The sequence below is a fragment of the Maniola jurtina genome, chromosome 22 (assembly GCF_905333055.1).
Source record: "Maniola jurtina chromosome 22, ilManJurt1.1, whole genome shotgun sequence".
Classification (NCBI taxonomy): domain Eukaryota; kingdom Metazoa; phylum Arthropoda; class Insecta; order Lepidoptera; family Nymphalidae; genus Maniola; species Maniola jurtina.
Window position 1 is genome coordinate 7672890 of NC_060050.1, and position 18479 is coordinate 7691368.

The window sequence follows — 18479 nt, forward strand, 5'->3', positions numbered from 1 at the left end:
GTCTACTCGTTAACAATGTTGTGTTGAATTAATAGGCTGTAAGAAAGTAATCGTTACTCTAGATGACTATAAAACGTAATTATTAGCTGAGTTTGTTGTGGGCTCTTCTCAGACCTAGGTGCGTTTGGAACCCTCGTAGCTTTAGTTTCAAGTCTACGTAATTAATTGTCACCATTGTATCATCTTACGAAATCAAACCATTCTGACTATCAATACCTGCCTACTGTGAATACTCAAATGATTTTGAGTTTGAGATTAACTTTTTCAGCTTTGCCTATGAGCTCATGCAGCCATAGGCAATGCGTGCTTGTCTTTAAAGGAACCTACTTATGCGCCCCATGATCAGCCTCATATTGTAGTATCATATTCTCAATCAATCTTCTTTTTACCAGGTACTGATGATGAAGATCTGAAATTCAACTACCTGTCCACATTCGGCCCTCGCTTCCGCAAACTGGCCGACATGTACGGAGACTCCGATGAGGACAGACCGCCACACGAAGAGTCCTGGTGCTAGCGCCACGCCTGGCTCGTGTAGCCACCCAACCCACAACCCTATGCCCCTTCAATAAGGGCGAATTTATCCTGACAGCTTGGAGTGCCCAAGTAAGACCAAGCTTCGAGATGCCTTATTAAAGCAGCGTGTTTTATTTTGTGAATGCTAATGAATAATTTAAGTGTTGTGACGCCGCGAACCCACCGGACTTAGGAACTGAAGCCTGTGATAATCGCGCGGTGTTTTTTTTGACGTTTCGCGCTTTTTATAACGTTTCTGTGGAGGTTATGGACCGATTAACTTTTGAGTTGCAAAATCGAAATATTATCTTTTGATATTTAAACATACTTACTTATTTTGTACCGTAATTCAGTTTTTATTGACCCCAGTTTTCATGCAAAGTTTAGCTATGTATTTATTTACGGTTAAATAAACTTTTCCAAGTTTAAATTTATCTTTGTTCATACTAAAACAGAACTATCAGAGCCTTGATAGAGTGCTAGTGTACTAACATTGCCTAACAGTAGCATTACTTATTGCATAAATTAAGTTTTTTTTAGCAAAGAGAAATAACACAAACAAAATAATTATTTTATGTTACTTTAAATGTAAATTACCGTTTATCTAAGACACCATCCAGAATCAGCGTATTGCTCAGTTAATCCTCTGCATAAATTTAAAAAGAAAATGCGGTGGTCAAATATTATATTTCGATTTAGCAACTTAAAACCTTTCGGTCTCTATTGTCATTTTATTCCCAAAACTTAGCGAATGTGAATTGAGGAGAGTTGTTTTAGGTATTATGAAAAAAATGTCCTTAAAGTATGTGTGTTTATCAAAAAGTATCTTGTACATGGTATGTAAATTACATATTGGAAAAGAGAAATTCAAACATTAATGTTTTAAGAAATGACTGATTTGTAACATTGTTTAGGCATCGTTGTAGATACGCCTAAATTATTTCTTGTATGTAATTTTTATATATATTATAAACTAAGGAGCAAACTTCGTATGACTCGTGTAACTTAAGCTTAGGACATACTTAATGTACCTTCTAATAACTTTTGGATTATTATTGTTTTGGATGACATATTATAATGTAAATAATGGGTATATACGCCAACATATACTCAGGTTAGTGCGCGAAGCGATTGACATTCGCAAACACCAGAATTTCAATCGTGATGCTTTAAGCTAACAAATATGTCCACAGTGGTATAATCATGAAAACCAGAACAACATCGTACGAGATCCAAAGTTAATAGTGATGATGTGAGTGTATTTTACCTGACGACTCGTAAAGTTCCAGTGAAATTACCAAGAAAGTGGGTAGTTCGATACTGCCCAGGACAGTTCGAACTTCATCTCTCGCAGCACTGCAGTCCCGTCTTAACCACGACTCGATGCAATTGAGTCGAAATATCGATAATTCAAAATCATCAAATTAATCGTAGCATGTACCTACCTGTTATTTCATTATAATACGTCATTAAACCACGAAATAAGCCTAAAATCATAAGTTTGTTTTTGTATGATTGTAAATTATTGTGGCGATATGCAGGTAAGTTTCTCTAGTTAAGTATTATGATTGGCAGCATTTATGACAGTTGTAACTAAAGTTTTTTTTTGTAGTAGATTATGTTTTATAAATTAAGTGCCATTATGTTCAGTTTGTAATTTTAAGTTTTGCGTAAAACCTACCATGTGTACTCGAATGCTAGTCACTTTGGCTTCTCTCTCTGAAAGCTCGCTTGCAGTTATTATAAGAAGAATGACATTTGATATGTAGTCGCTGAAGTGAATAGGTATCATGGTAGAGGTCGATTCCCGCCCATTTTGTAATTTCTATTTGTGTTTTTTACATTGTTAGCGCTAAGACTTTTTTACAATTTTTATGTTAACGACGTACTTTAATTTTTTTGTGTAAACAAATGTTTGTTTATTTATATACCTACATGTGATTTTGTAAAGCGTCCAGTTCTAAATATGTAGATCGTTTAAATAAATAAATGAGACAAATATACTTTGGTTTATAGTTGAAATAACCTTGAATAGTCGTTAATAAGTATTATCCAGCTTTAAAATTCACTATTACATGTAGCTGAATTTAAGCACTCACTCACGTATATAAACTATTTATATATATCTAGGCAGAATTACTTTATTTTGCAAAGCTATTTTTCATATTATATTCGGAGTTTAAATTTTGAAGGTTAGTAGTTTATTTTGACACACGGATTTGAAATTTTTTACAGAATATCAATGTGTACTAGGCCTAAATAAGTGTAAATATGTAAATTTCTTACTAGCCCATACATCTAAACTTATGTCGTATTTTAAAGAATTTTGTATGGTAACGTTAAATATTACAAGGTGTCTTATAATTATGCATATCAACGAATTGTAAGGTATAATTCATCATCTTAACTCATCTGTCTAAAGTTAACTATGTGTTACTAATATACCTAATAAATAACGTAATAATCATATATCTATATTCATACTTACATAATATAATCGTACATAAAGATATCCATAATTAACCATACATTTCGCCATTCTACGTAATTCTTCTCACTACTTGTAAAAATGGCGTATAAAAATTCTATTACAAATAAAATAAACGATTATCTCGAGAAATAATTGTCTTTGTAAACGCTGTAATAACAAAAGTAAAAAAAATATAGTAATTATTAAGTTAAAATCATCTTATAAAAATATTCTTTTCTTATTCTGAACTCCCCAAGATGAATACAGGCATAAAAGTAATACATATGAGACTACAAAAGTATATCGTTTAAGTTTAATATGATTGTATCTATCATATCTAACATATTTCAGCATTAATCATATATTGGCGTCGATTCTGAGTATTTCTCTGAACAATTTTTTTTAGTATTCTACATTAATTCGTATTTTAATGTTGCTAAAAAGGAACGGAAAATTAATTTCAAATTAAAAAATTAAAATTTTAGCGCTTTTCTACTAAACACTATTCTCATGAGTGTGCACCTAAAGATGCAAGGTTTGACAGTTTTAAATTAAAATAAGTTTGTCCTTTTCTCAGCATTGGTACGAAAAAGATAGGAATACTTTAAAATTTAGTTGTCATTAGAATCAGTACGATTGCATGATTTTTCATTATAAAATATATAAAAGTACATAATATCAAAGACATATTTTTCAAGATCGAAATTAAACAACGCGCAATAAAAAATAAATTATGATAAAATCACCGTTATCCTTAAGTAATTATCATCTACATTATAAAAGGTATATTTTTAATTTCGTGCATAAAAATGTTAAACAACGTCCACAGATGACGGCCTACTTTTTAATAAATCTCGCTATTCGTGTAAAATGATATGTCCAAAGTTATCCCCCGAGATCTAGGCCGAGATGTTGAGGTACACCATCAATCTTTTTGATTTATTACTCTGTCCATTCAACCCTTGTGTGGGTATAGGTATAGTTAGTTTAATTTTAGGCTTGTAATTTAGGACCCATGAGCTTAACGGTTACATCCCGCATAAAAAGTATAATATTTAAATCTTAAGCCTCTTGCACACATATCGAATTTGGACGTACGTTAAATAACTTTTCAAGAGATTTTCACAGATTTTTTCAATCGCTAACATTACTGACTGAGGAAAACTTCACATTTTGACAGTTTTGTGTTTGAAATCGCCTTTTATTCGTCAGTACCTATATTTATGTTAAAAAGAAGTTACCTATCTAAAGTGACGACAAAACTAGGATATTTGGTTCACATTTGTAGAACGCTATCTCTTTTACAGTCATGTGTTTTTATCTTTTGTCTTATTCATCACCGAGCACGGATTATATACGCCATGTAAACATGAACGTAATATGCCTATGGTTTGCCATTGCAGTTCAGCTTATTTGGTGATTGAAAAATTTCCTAGCATATTATATCAGCAGGATTTGCATAATTCGTTGCAAATTCTTTTAATTTATATACTCATTTATTATATATTTATTATTATTTATTTATTATACAGTTGCTTAGAATAACTAGCAAATCATGATCAAATAACATTGGAAAGCTACTAGAACGAAAATTAGTACTTACGTCTAAATTAGATTTGTTTGCATGGGCCCTTAGCCAGTGACTTTAAATATGTTAAGAGCGTACACCCACGCTTTATTGTGTTATTTTGTAGATTTTGCTTGTTATTATTTTATACAAAAAAAAATTACTGGATTGACAGTATACAAATTACATCACGTACCTCCGTGAACATGGTTCATGAAAACAATTTTCAACGAATTCTTATTACTTAACAGTAATTGTTTTTGTGATGATCTACATAAGGTAAAAAAAAATATTAGAACAATAGAATAAAATCTTTTACGTTAGAAAGGTTTCGAGGGCTTAGTGTAACGTTTCATGTTGAAAACTGTAACCGTGGCACAACACAAACGACACGAGGAGTGTTGGCATGCCAAAGAGCGTAAAGACGTCATCAGCCATCTAAACTCAATCAGTGTGACAAAGTTTTCTCGCAGTTTGCCAAAACAGTGATTTCAAATCAGTAGCTCAACCGCATTAGTGTGACAACGCTTAAGTCGATTTCAAACTACGGAATATAATATAATATAATATATAAATATCGCTCACCCTACTTTGAAATGGAACTGTTCACACTGAGATGTAATATTATATTATTATTCGTAGTTTTTGCGTTGACAGACGCGCCGCGAAAAGGCTTTGTTGCAGTTATTGAGCGTAGTCGTTGGCCCATATCGTCGTCTACACTCCACAGCTGGATATACAAAGCCTAACCAGAATGCTAGCAACAACCTAGCGTTACTATTATTATACTACCTAAACATAATCCAATGCCAATAACCATTTGCTTTATCTTCTAGTTTTATTGATTTAGTATTTTTCAAACCTTCATTGTATAGCGTGTAAAACTCGGGTCAATGCCCCACCTATGACTTGGGATTGACTTCGAGTGACCTATTTACGGAACTTTCGTTGACCTCTAGCGTCAGTCAGATGTTTTATTTGCAATTTATTGAAAACTTTTAATAATACAGCATTTATAAAAAAAAATCGTAGTTTTCCATCGTATCCGTAATATCCAACTGTCTTCGTTTTTGCTAGCGTTCTAGTTACACCCTGTATTAAGTCTTAGCGACTTTAACACGCCACGGTCTTGCGCCGCTTGAATCCAGCGGCTCCCTGCGAATCGTTTAATGTCATCTCGCCAGACCTAATAGGGGACCTGCCAACGCTGCACTTTGCGCTGCAAGGCCGCTCTTCCAGTACTTTGGGACTTCAACGTCGCTGCGTTCGGTTTTCGTTGCCCAAACATGAACATGTCACGTTACTCAGTTTGAAAAGTTACACAGGGACTTCCGTTATTTGCACAAATTGAATGTATAACGACGTAGAAGATATATTCCACATAATCAATACAATAAAGCAAACGTTGGCCGAAATTCTAAATTGATCGAATGTGTCGGCCCACTAGGTAAATGCGTCTTCTCATTTGTGCAAACATTTGGACAGCTCGGTCGATTTCGCTCAAGCGATATAATCGAAGCTGTTGACTGTTTTGGTATTCGTGTACCCTAAGCTTAACATTTGTACACAGAGTAAACAAGCAATGGACTATGCGTTTCAAATAAGACCATTGGATTATTTGTAATGCAAAGCTTATCTGTGAGATTTTTTTATCGTTGATGTTTATTTTTACGTACGAATTGATATATTTTCGTAAAATATACTAAACCAGCCGATTTTTTTTTTTGGAAGTATTAAAAGTTTTATAGGTCTAACGACAAATCTTGAAGTTCTTGCCGAATGGTCACTTGAAACGCATAGTAGACGACAGGTATGGTGGGGGCGCCCCGCACACCCCCATGATGCTGGATAGCGCGGGTGACGTGTGGGGGTGCGAGGCGTTCCTCGCCTCATACCCGATTGCCATCTCGACCTGTTTCGTACAATTATTGTAAAATGTATGAATTGCGATAGCAAAGCGTTTTTGAGGTATCATATTTTTGTTTAAACTTGTTCTCCCCTTTTTTTACTCATTTTAAAAATTATACATACAGTATAAAAGATAGAAAATACTTTTTAAACTAAACAAAAATAGAAAAATGTTAAGCGTTAAAAGCAGCTCTAAAAGAAATTATCATTTCAACGTTTTGCTTTTGATTTACTTTTGTACCCGATATTTTGCGTACAAAATATTATTATTAAGATTTTAGTCGTAAACAAAGAAAACATAATGATTTAAAATAAAGCAGTCGGTGTAAGTTATACGTTTAAGAAATTCGTAATTCCTACATTCCAATAACTGAAAGTTTTATGATATAAATAAAAAAAACTGTTGATGTATTTTATTGATAGCGTTATTGGATCAATTATTCGTACTTAGAACATGTGGCGGCCATTTTGAATTTCTCGATGAATAAAACAAAATGGCCTCCATTAAAACACACTGCCATTAAACAATTTCTTAGCATTAATAATAATGAAAAGTACTCTAATGTTCTCAAATTGATACTTTTAATTTATTATGGACTTTTAGTTTTTGTACGTTTCTTGTTATTGGTTTGAGAACATAAGGAGACTATAGTTGATTCGTAATTTTTTATGATAAATTAAAAAGTACCTATGTGTGTTTGTAATAAGTAACTTGCAACGAGGGTTGCTATAAAAATATAATAATTAACAGAATGTCGCAGTAATTTTTTGTATAATATAATTATTGCCGATAACTGACATAGTTTTTGTTTCTAATCACATGTAAAAGTTATTCTACCTTTTTTTGATTTATGCTGTTTATAAAAAAACGTATTGCGAAGCAAAGCGACCTTTCTTAGTATCTGTTTTTATTTATGTAATTTTTTGTTCCGCACTTAGGGTTCTTAACCATTTCCTAACTGTTTTTGAATCCGATTTTTGGACTTAATTTTTGTTACATGCATTGTGCTAGAGCGTACCTACGGTCTATCTAATAGCGCAGATATAAGTAGCTTGAGAGATTCAAAATTCAAAAAAAATAATCCATTAAACATTAAATTATTATTTTCCAAAGGGTCGAAATAAAAAAAAAATCGTTTTTAAACACGTCCTTTTGAGGGTATTTATAGGGTTCTCATGGATTCAAATGTTAGACTGTTTTTGTTTTAAAGATGCAAAGCTAAGTAGGTATAAAGAATTTAAAAACATTCGATATAAAGCCGTTTTTTTTTTCTTAAGTTACTTTCGCTATTTTTTAAGTTAACTTTTAATGTGTGATTAGAAGATATTTGGTTGTAGTGTATATTCATATTATATTTAAAAGTTGTGTCTAAGAAAACGTGAGCGTCTATTTAAGAGCGAGACAACAATATTTAAGAGGTCTAGAGGATAGACAGAGAAAGAAGAGTCCGACTGAAAGATTGTCATATTAATTGTGTAAGTAGCTTAAGGACGTATAATTTTTAAATTGTTTATATAGATAAAAATATTCAATTCATTGAAATAAAGTGATGAAATTGATTAAAAGTGACTTTTCCTTACATTACCTAGTTTGTCATTAGCAAGAAAGTTTAAAATCGGGAGAGCTAACTTGTATCGGAATAAAAAACTGGAAGGCGTCTTCCGCTAAGCCTAGGGTGTACCTGCCTTCCTTTGCCCCGGATCCATGTTAAGCTACGAGCCGCATATAGCATTGTAAAAGTCTGATGTGAAGTTTTAGAGAAAGTTGACGCCCATAAAGAGACTTTGAACACTTTTTTATTCTGATACAAGTTAGCAATTGACAGCGATCTGACCTGGTGGCAAGTAATGATGCTCTAAGATGGAAGCGGGCTAACTTGGAACGGGTATTTTAGTTTCATAATACCTACCCCTGATCGGTTTCTCCACGGCATCATCGTACCGGGAGGTTAAATCGCTTGGCGGCACGGCTTTGCCAGTAGGGTAGTAACTAGCCACGGCCGAAGCCTTCCACCAGACCAGACCAGAGACAATTTAAAAAATTTAAACTCCCAAATGACCCCTGTCGGGAATCAAACTCGGGCCTTCCCACTTATAAGACCTCAACCCACAGTCACCAAACTTACGTACCTATTCTGAATTGTATGATTTTGTGTCTATTCTGTGACTTTAGATAACGCTTTATATGCAAGCTATTGCAATAGCAGTTTATATTGGGAAACAGTTATAGCAATATTAATATAGAAGCAGTAATCCAAGAGTAGTCCGATGACATTAACTTTAACCAAGTTTGAACGTTGGCGGCTTGTTTTGACTTACAAGTTTGCTAGAGTTCATAGCAACTCTTGCAACTCTCAAAACTTTCTTGTCTTAAAAGTTAAAGTATAACATTGAAAATGGAAATCTGTATTTAGGTACTCCGTTCACAATAGAGAAACGTGAAGTTTGAGTCCACCCCTTTTATAATAGAGAAACATGGATAGTAGTTTGAGTCCATCTCATAATATCTGCCGTACAATACCTATCTAAAAAGCCGTTAAATGAAAAAGAAAATGATTTTGAGTTACCGCCGAAAACCGTGGGAATTAAAAAAAACTAATGTTTGTAAAAAAGGATGCTAAGCAAGACCAAGATTTTCAGTTAGTTTTAAAGTTTGGTCCTATGTAGCAAGTTTGGTCCTTTTTTGGAAACATTAGTTTTTCTAAATCCCATAATTTTGACGAAAACTCTAAACTATTTTTTGCATTTCGCGGCTTTTAAGGCATACGACAGTTATTCGTGTGAGATTTCTGTAGAATTTGTGAGTGGTTGGAATGTGTCAAGGATGGGACGTGCTTTATCAAGGAATGCCGAGTTTGAACTTTGAATACAATTGCTCAAGTGAGACCGTTTTACACGTCATTGCCTGAACGCCCAGCCGTGGACGCTTACGGCTGATGGAATGGAATGTAAATTGGAAATAATAGGCAGGCTACTAAAAGGGCATGAGACGGGTCTGCCCGCGAAATTCAAATTTAATTTGGTTTTTCGCAAATTGTAAACTAATACGACAAAGTAGGCTTATGGCATTTTAATTGCGCCAATGACAATATCATCCGCACAGGTTTATATAAAAATCTTTACTTGAAAGGGTACAAGTTTAGGAAATTAGCTATAGTATCGACTAATTTGTGAGAACTTCTTAAACTGGCTTTGTTTAAAAGCCAAACCAAACCAAACCAAATTAAATTTGAATTTCGCGGGCAGACCCGTCGCACGATCCTAAAAGCAAACGATAAGTTGAGTCGGTTGGCCAGTTGCCTGTTCACGCAGAGCAATTTTTCAGCGACAGTAAGTACCTACTTTAATACAAGAGTAAACAACTATGTACTTTCACAATACGAATAGTCGTATTGTGAAAGTAGTTTTAAATACCCATTAATGTAAAGAGATTATTGGCTACTATTAGATCTCGCTATAAGAATATCAGAGGGAAAACTATCCATACTTCCATACTAATATTATAAATGTGAAAGTGTGTCTGTCTGTCTGCTACCTTTTCACGGCACAACAGTGTAACCGATTCTGACTTTTGGTACAGGGTTAGCTTATATCCCAGGGCCGTCCCCGGGATATAAGCCGGGTTGATTTTCGGGAAATCAAAGAGTTCCCGGGGGATTCCTAAAGACCGTCCATTCCTAAAGACCATCCGCTTAACCAATTTGTATGAAATTTGGTACCGAAGTAGCGTGCATCCCTGTTATCGAAACAACTTTTTACCCCGGACACTCAAACAGTTCGCACGGGATCTACAAAAATCTAAATCCACGCGGACGAAGCCGCGGGCATCCTCTAGTAAGGTATAAATCTATTACGCTCACACAGCCGGTTGGCGAATCGCCAGCTCGCGTGGGCATACTTGCTCAAGTACGGCCGTTTTACACGTCATTGCCTGGAGCAGAGCACGCTTCCTCACTAAACGATTGAGCAATTTTCGTTTTAACACAAATCTATATTCTACTACCTAGTCAAAAACTGAGTTTTGGGTGAATTTGTGTTCAATAAAGGCTTACCACAGATTTCTAGTTATTGTATAGTTATTGTAAATTCATAAAAGTTCATCAATCAAAACGAAGTAGTTAACTCAATTTTCAGAGCGGTCACACACTGCATCCGATCTGAATGCATGAAAATATGGCGGACCGAATTCGGATATTGCTTAATGCTTACACACTAATCCGATCTCTGATTCAAATCCAAGCTATTCAGAGCCGGGGACATCTTTGACATATTACAAGTCATTACTAAGTAGAGCTCAAGATATGAATATTATGAATATAAATATAAATAGTTAGCGCGGATATGCCCGATTTGAATCCGAGGTAATGCGAAAGCGTTCAACACGGATGACGTCGATAAATCAGAAGACAGAAGTCGGAACTAGTGCATAAACTACGATATAAATAGTTGTATGACTACTTCGGAACGTCTTTTCACGGATTCGGATCCGTGAAAAGTAGGGCAGTGCGTAACCGCACTTAGTTGAGAAAAGCGTGCGACGTGTGAAACGGCCGCACTTGCCTGCCTCACTTTTACAATATTATAAGCTTATTTGTAAAGCTCAGTACGCACGTGAAGTATGAACCTTGTGAATACGAACAATTTGGATTGCCCCGACCATAGACAAACACACTGTTGGTAAGTACAAGATTTACGCACATGCAAACAAAATGTCAGCGACAATAAGTAATTAAGCAGCGATATAAATGCTGTGTTGTTTTCAGCGTTCTCAGTCCGAGCAAAGTTTCTATAGATTTAATATTTAGAATTTTAAGTTTCTGTAATTATAAGGTAGCTTAAGTATCTACTTATTTCAGCATTGGTTTTGTTCTATTTAAAAATTGAAGCGTATCGTACGAGCGTCGTAAAATATTGAACGAAATTGTTTCATTATTAAGTATATTACTTACCTTTTAAATCTGAAATCTATAAAGCAATAGCTGCAGTAAGTAAACAAGCAAAGTAAGACTTCCGTATTGTCAGCGAGCGAGGGGAAACGCGTTTAAGAGGGCTCTCTCCGTCACTCGTTTCCACTCGTTTCATACAATCGTAGTTCCAATTTCATTTGAATATTAAGCAACCAAAGTCCATGAAATTTTGCAGACATATTCTAGAAACTAATATCTATGTCTGTGGTTTTCCAGATTTCTGTTAAAATATTCGGTTTCAAAGTTACGCGGTCTTAAAAATTTTCATACAAATCTTTGAGCCCCTGTAATTTTAAAACTACACATTTTTAGAAAAATATAAAACACCACAGACACAGATATTAGTTTCTAGAATATGTCTGCAAAATTTCATGGACTTTGGTTGCTTAATATTCAAATGAAATTGGAACTACGATTGTATGAAACGAGTGGAAACGAGTGACGGAGAGATCCCTGTTAAGTATATTACTTACCTTTTAAATCTGAAATCTATAAAGCAATAGCTGCAGTAAGTAAACAAGCAAAGCAACACTTCCGTATTGTCAGCGAGCGAGGGGAAACGCGTTTAACTATATCGCAGAGTCAATTGGCAGGTCGCCAACAGCAGTGGGAATCTGAGCTCAAATGTTTATACTTACGTCATGGCTTCGAACTTGCTTTGCTAAAAATGTGATCAATTTAGTTTAAAGTTACTAAAGGTTAGAACTGACTGACTGACTGCGTTTACTGCGTACCTAAGTCGCTTAGGAAATAGGATTGCATAATACGACCTGTCCCTTATTAGTCCGAGCAAAGTCAAAATACTGTATACAACTGCAGCCTTAGACTTATTCAGTTTAATTTTTTAGAAATTTTGCAAGTTAAAATGTTATTAAAATCCTGTTAAGTGTGCGCCAATTATGTTGCAATAAATCTTTTTAAAAATTATTGCCTTTCTAATTTTAATTAAGGCTTTATTTTTTTGCGAAAACATGCACTGGCTGTAATAAAATGCCTTCCCCTCTAATAACTATTACGTGTTGTAAATCTAAGTTTAAGCTGACTTTAAGTAATGCAAAAATGCTAGCCTTTTTTGCATTTATATTACTAGCTAAACCTACGTACTCGTCGCTCCTGGTAGTAGGTACTTACTTAGGGCATGTAGAAACATATTCAGTAACAAGTTACGCGGTCTTTAGGCATAGACATAGATTAGGCATGATATGACGTGTGATATTAGTTTCTATAACGGTCCACAGGCATAGATATTAGTTTCTACAATATTACATCGAGTTTGATTGGTCAATATTCAAATTAGAAACTAACCTACCTACGTTTGGATGGAGCGACCATCGGACTTGCTATAATGGTGAAGGAAAACTCGTGTGGAAAGGATACCTGCATACCTGAGAGTTCTCAAAGGCGTGTGAAGTCTGCCAATGGAGGTGAGGAAAATAGCGAGGCGGGCTATGCCCAATATTCTTTCCTTTCTAAAAGGAGACCCGTGCTCGGTAGTGAGCCGCTGATAAATCGATGATATTATAGAAAGTAGGTACTGTACTAATAAAAATAAGAAGATTTTTGCTCCAATAAAGTTGTTTTTGAATCGGCCAAAGAATCTACCACTGCTGCCTGGTTCGGTAAGCCCTTCTTACTGAGAAGAAACAGCAACCAACTCGAATATACTTCTAGCGTTTTTTTTTCTCACTCGTCTGGCTTTACAAAGATTAGCCAATGTCAAGTTTGTAGTTATTTGTAACAAGTTAGGGAAACTATGGACTTCGTCTGTGCCGGCGCCCGCCGACACACGCACGGCACCCTCTTAGAGCGCTTAACAGTCAGTTTTAACAAAAAAAAAAACACTCCAAAAGCTTACACACTTAGCACCAGCTAACACCAACACAGACGAAGTCCAACTTCTAGCGTTTGCCAGTAACTTTGTCCGTGTGATATACTTAATTTTAAATGCATTGCACGCTATGATAATGCGTTGTCAAAGCGGGCAATCTATAATATAAAAAAACCATAAAATATGTTATAAGTTATAATAAAAGCTATGAGAAAAAAAAATACATTCAGCCACAAAATTTTCTTTCCACTTCATTAAAAGTATTTTCATGTTATAAAGAACTTCAATTAATGCGAATATGCAAAGTTTTTTCGCGTTGTATGATTACAAAAATGTGTGTAGTTTATGCAAAACACTAGGATTGCAGAAAAAGCACGCAAGTAGCTGTTTGCGTGTCAATGGGCTTAATTGTGATTAACCTGACGGCACCTCGAGCCATCGCTTCTCAGAAATAAAACGGAAATTTCTAGAAAAATTATATGCGATTTTATGGGGAATGAAGTTAACCACAGTAGAGGCAATACTAGAAATTAGAATAATACCTACGTGTGTGATTAAAAAAGTGATTAGAGCTGTTATTTTCTAACAAAACAACGAATAGGAAGGTCAGTATGGGTTTAATCCACTGAATGGACATACATATACAAGTACACTGGAAGACGTGTGCTTAGTAGAAAATATATCACACTTAATATTATAAAGGAGAAAGTTTGTATGTGTGTGTGTGTGTGTATGTTTGTTACTCCTTCACGCAAAAACTACTGGACGGATTAGGCTGAAATTTAGAATGGAGATAGATTATACCCTGGATTAGCACATAGGCTACTTTTTATCCCGAAAAATCAAAGAGTTCCCACGGGAATTTTAAAAACCTACATCCACGCGAACGAAGTCGCGGGTATCAGCTAGTTAGTTATATTTTGTGCCGATTTAAAGTGCTCCAACTAGCGTACCGGGGATTAAAATTGTCAAAAGGTGTTCGTGTTGACATTATGTTGACAGATGTCTCATATTTAGTTCCGAGTACGCTCACATGAAAAACCAAGTTGCTTCAAAACCAGGTAGGCAATCGCAGTTCCAACGTGTAGATATTAATATAGGTCAGTGGTTTAATCTTATCGATAGTGAATAAACACTAAGGAAAACTAAAGTATAATCTATACTGCCTTCTTACAACAATGAGGTACTTCTGACTCTTAGATTCAAAAAAGTATAATATAAATTAAAAAGTAAAATCTTAAGGTAAAGAAATTTAATTTTTTACAGATGCAAATTTCTTTAAAAGAAAAATAAAAAAGAATATTTGTGTGGAGGTGCTGGGATTTGAACCCAGGACTTTCAGCATGCGAAGCAGACACTCTACCACTGAGTTACACCCCCGATGGTAGCGATACTGAAAAACTAGTACTGATTAGCCGTCTACATATTAGGGTAAGCCCGCACTGCAAAACACTGCACCACGCGATGACATGGAAATTATATAGGTAAAGCTGATCGCACGTATTTTTGTCTGTCGTAGTTTTTGTCATACCTACAATTTCCATAATATGTCACAGAATTCTGCGAATAAAATCGCACGGTAAAAACTTGCAGTGCAGGCTTACCCTTTTAGATCAAGGTCTTTCTCGGTGTTTATACTTTCAATATGTAGTTTACACCTTTGCAGCAGTACAAATTAATGGATCATAATATTATGCTATGAACTCGATTGCTTTTATACATGGCATAATATTGTATATTATCAAATCTTTGAAAGGAGCACCCGCCGAGTTTCTTGCTGGTTCTTCTCGGTAGGAAAGGCATTCCGAACCAGTGGTAGATCCTTTTGACGATTCAAAAGAACTTGTAAAATTCTAATTAAATAAAAATATTTTGAATTTGAATTTGAGAAATTAATTAAAATTGAGAATTATCAATTGAACGGTCAACTATTTTAGGTATAGGACCCTAGGACCTATATACATTACTACTGTCTTACTTTTTACGGAAACAGATAACTAATTTCTAGACCCATTGAGTTTGATTGGAATCAAACCACGTTTGTGTGAAGCATGGTACAAATGAAATCTTTGTAAGTAGGTACAGATAATATAGGTGACGCACACTGATCAAGCTGTTGTGTTAAGGGTTCTTATAGATCATGTATCGAGATAGATCAGAGATTTTGGTAGGATGGGAGGTGGGAGGTCAAGCAAGACATTTTAACGAGCAAAACACAACCGTCGACGATTGCCGTACAGATAGGGTGACAATAATTACCTATTGTAAAAGATTTATCCGATGTCACAAGATAAAGTATGAAAAAATAATTTATGGCCAAGTGCGAATCGGACTCGCATACGAAATCTGTTATACCATGATATAAGAAATAACACTTTTTAATTTTTTGAATTAATTTTAAGTTCTTTTAAGTGCATTGTAGGATTGACATCTCCTAAGAGTGCTCCGGTGTCGGAGCGAAACGTGCGTCAGTGTTCTGGTGAATTTATGTGGTGTTGCGTAGTACTTGGGGCTTGCTTGGGGCTTTTCCCTGCATACTTCGCAGAAGAAGGGTGGGTGGTGCATTTCGCATGCTGCATGTGGTACAGATTTGCCTTTTTAGCGGATTAAAGCAAAATAGATTATTTGTATACCTATCATAAAGTACTTAACGCCTGCTTCTATACAAATGTCACTCAGTCACAGTTTTCCATAAAGTAGAAAAAAGTACTTCTTATAGATTATGTTTTCGCTCATACAGTTTTTCTAAAGGAATGATACAAAACAGGATTAGTATAGTCAACTCGAGTTATGGCTACCCTACTCTGGATTATCAATCACCGTATATTTGGACTACCCTTGCGCGCTGAACAGTGGACAGGTTTTTGTTTGATAAGTCCGACTAGTCGGATTTGTCATGTTGTTGACCAAAGAAGTGCTTGTTAGAAACTTATGATACTGGTATAAATAAGGTCACTTTGTTATTCTTATCTTTTCATATGGGGAATTCTGGATAAAGTATAATATGTGTGCAATTTCTTTCAAAGGTCGGAACGTCCGGCTCCTAATCGTGAGTCGGGGGTTCGATCCCGGGTACGCATCTCTAACTTTTCAGTTACGTGCGTTTTAAGCGATTAAATATCACTTGTTTCAACGGTGAATAAAAACATCGTGAGGAAACGTGCATGCCTGGGAGTTCTCCATGTACTGAAAAGTGCGTGAAGTCTACTAATCGTTATTGGGCCAGCGTAGCTGACTATGGCCTAAACCCTTCTCACTCTAAGACGAGACCCGTGCTCAGTAGTGGGCCGGCAATGGGTTGACCATTCAGCATTTATTTGGGTTGTGTGCCACACATGACACAGTTTATTCCGGCGCTTGAGATTTTTCGACTTTGTTTACTACAGGCGCCGCGGGATAACCTAACCGTAGGTATAACCGGTAATGAGTAGCACAGCTTTCAGCTTTCACATAAAAGTTAGAACTCGATTTTTGTTCGCAATAACCTAAGTACATACCTATTTATTGCGTAGGTACAACATGCTAGTTGAGGTCGTTGCTCCAATATTAATTTAGTGGTCGCGTCAAGTTAGTAAATTCGTCAGTTCGTCAAATATCGGGCCGTGATCCGATTAATATTTTCCGGCTAACCGATTTACGGAATCGTAATGAATAAACAACGGTGGGCAAAACTCGTTCGTTTTTAAATTGAATTCATATGAAACAACAATAGATGCAAATATATATTGCAATGCTATTTTTTTTGAGCTATGAAACGAAAAAGACAAATATGTAAAAGTTAAGCCTGTGCCACTAAAATTCGTACTCATAGAGAGACACCAAAAAATAATGATTACATTTTTGAAGTTCTTTAGTACTGACTTCACCAAACTACCCAGCATGGCTGATTTGACTAAGCTAATTAAATACTTAAAACACAGAGTTTATGCTCGGAATCAAACCCTCAAAAAAAAACCTATATAGAAATAATGTACCATTTGATTGTTCCTGTAAAATAAATTATTTTTCAGCATGTGATTTTTTATTAAATAAAAAGGTCTCCCAAAATACGTTAAATCCACGTCCTTTGTTAGTTTTAACCATCTATTAAACTAAAAAAGCACGTCAAATCATTGTGTCGTCATATGCCAGTATTTCATAGAAGCTCTACTAAGCGTGTATGACGTTTGATAAAAAGATACTGATTTGACTAGTTGTCAACCAGACTTAAAAAATAAACTTTTTCTTTCTTTCTTTTTTTTTCTCTCCATAGCTGAAACGTGCCATCAGTTCAGAGATTAGAAAGCATCACTTCGCATTTACAAATTGGTCCAAAAGCTTTAGACCAAAGCGTTCCTTCAGGACTAAACTTTTAATTAAAGGATTTCGTTCCATAATCCGATGATTATGGGGACCATTCCCCGGCTTACAATGAGCCCATAACGTGTAAAAACTCTTCGAAATTAGAGTGAGCCAGGAAAATCTCTGTAGCTCCTATTAAAATGGATAATAATATTGTTTGTTGTTGTGACTTCTCATTGTAAATGGTTGTAATCTTCTTTCATTTTTGACTAGAGAATGCCCGCGACTTCGTCCGCATGGATTTAGGTTTTTAAGGATCCCGTGGAAACAGTTTGATTTTCCGGGATGAAAAGTTGCCTATGTCAATTACAGGGACGCAAGCTACCTCGGTACCAAATTTCATACGAATCGATCAAGTGGACGAGTATTTAGGAATCCCGCGGGAACTGTTTGTGTTTCCGGGATAAAAAGTAGCCTATGTCCTTCCCCGGAATGTATCCTAAGTCTGTACAAAATTTTATTAAAATCGGTTCAGCGGTTGAGCCGTGAAAGCGTAGCAGACAGACAGACAGACAGACAGACACGCTTTCGCATTTATAATATTAGTATAGATAACATTTGGAATATCATCATCATCATTATCAACCAGTAGACGTTCACTGCTAGACATTAGGTAGGTCTCTTGTAAGTTGTAGGGACCTCCACACGCCACGGTTTTGCGCCGCCTGAATCCAGCGGCCAATCAGTTGGTATTTAGGTAGGTACCTACTTAGTCTAAAATATACGTTCACAACGGCATATAGATATCTATATTTTTTACAATTAATTCTATCATATTAGTATTTAACAAGGCTCTTTCCGCCACTTACTCCATACAATCGTAATTCCAATTTCATTTGAATATTCAGCAACCAAAGTCCATAAAATTTTATATACATATTC

General features: G+C 35.4%; 1 protein-coding gene, 1 long non-coding RNA gene and 1 other non-coding gene across 4 annotated transcripts in view; 1 reads left to right on the forward strand and 2 right to left on the reverse strand.

Annotated features, from left to right (window-relative positions):
* The window catches only part of LOC123877083 (DE-cadherin), a 285461-nt gene extending 283534 nt beyond the window's left edge, over nucleotides 1-1927 (forward strand). For both annotated transcript variants that reach the window (XM_045923593.1, XM_045923594.1), the window contains one exon: nucleotides 393-1927. In XM_045923593.1, coding sequence (XP_045779549.1) covers nucleotides 393-517 — 125 coding nt within the window. In that variant the 3' untranslated portion in view covers nucleotides 518-1927. The remainder of the gene's footprint in view (nucleotides 1-392) is intronic.
* A 122-nt stretch (nucleotides 1928-2049) lies between these two features.
* Nucleotides 2050-5410, reverse strand: LOC123877086. Its single transcript, XR_006798497.1, has 2 exons — nucleotides 4517-5410; nucleotides 2050-4477 (listed from the first exon to the last, which is right to left on the reverse strand). It is a non-coding gene; the product is annotated as an uncharacterized LOC123877086 (long non-coding RNA).
* Nucleotides 5411-14564: 9154 nt separating this feature from the next.
* On the reverse strand, nucleotides 14565-14636 carry Trnaa-cgc. Its single transcript has one exon. It is a non-coding gene; the product is annotated as a tRNA-Ala (tRNA).
* Nucleotides 14637-18479: the final 3843 nt, after the last annotated feature.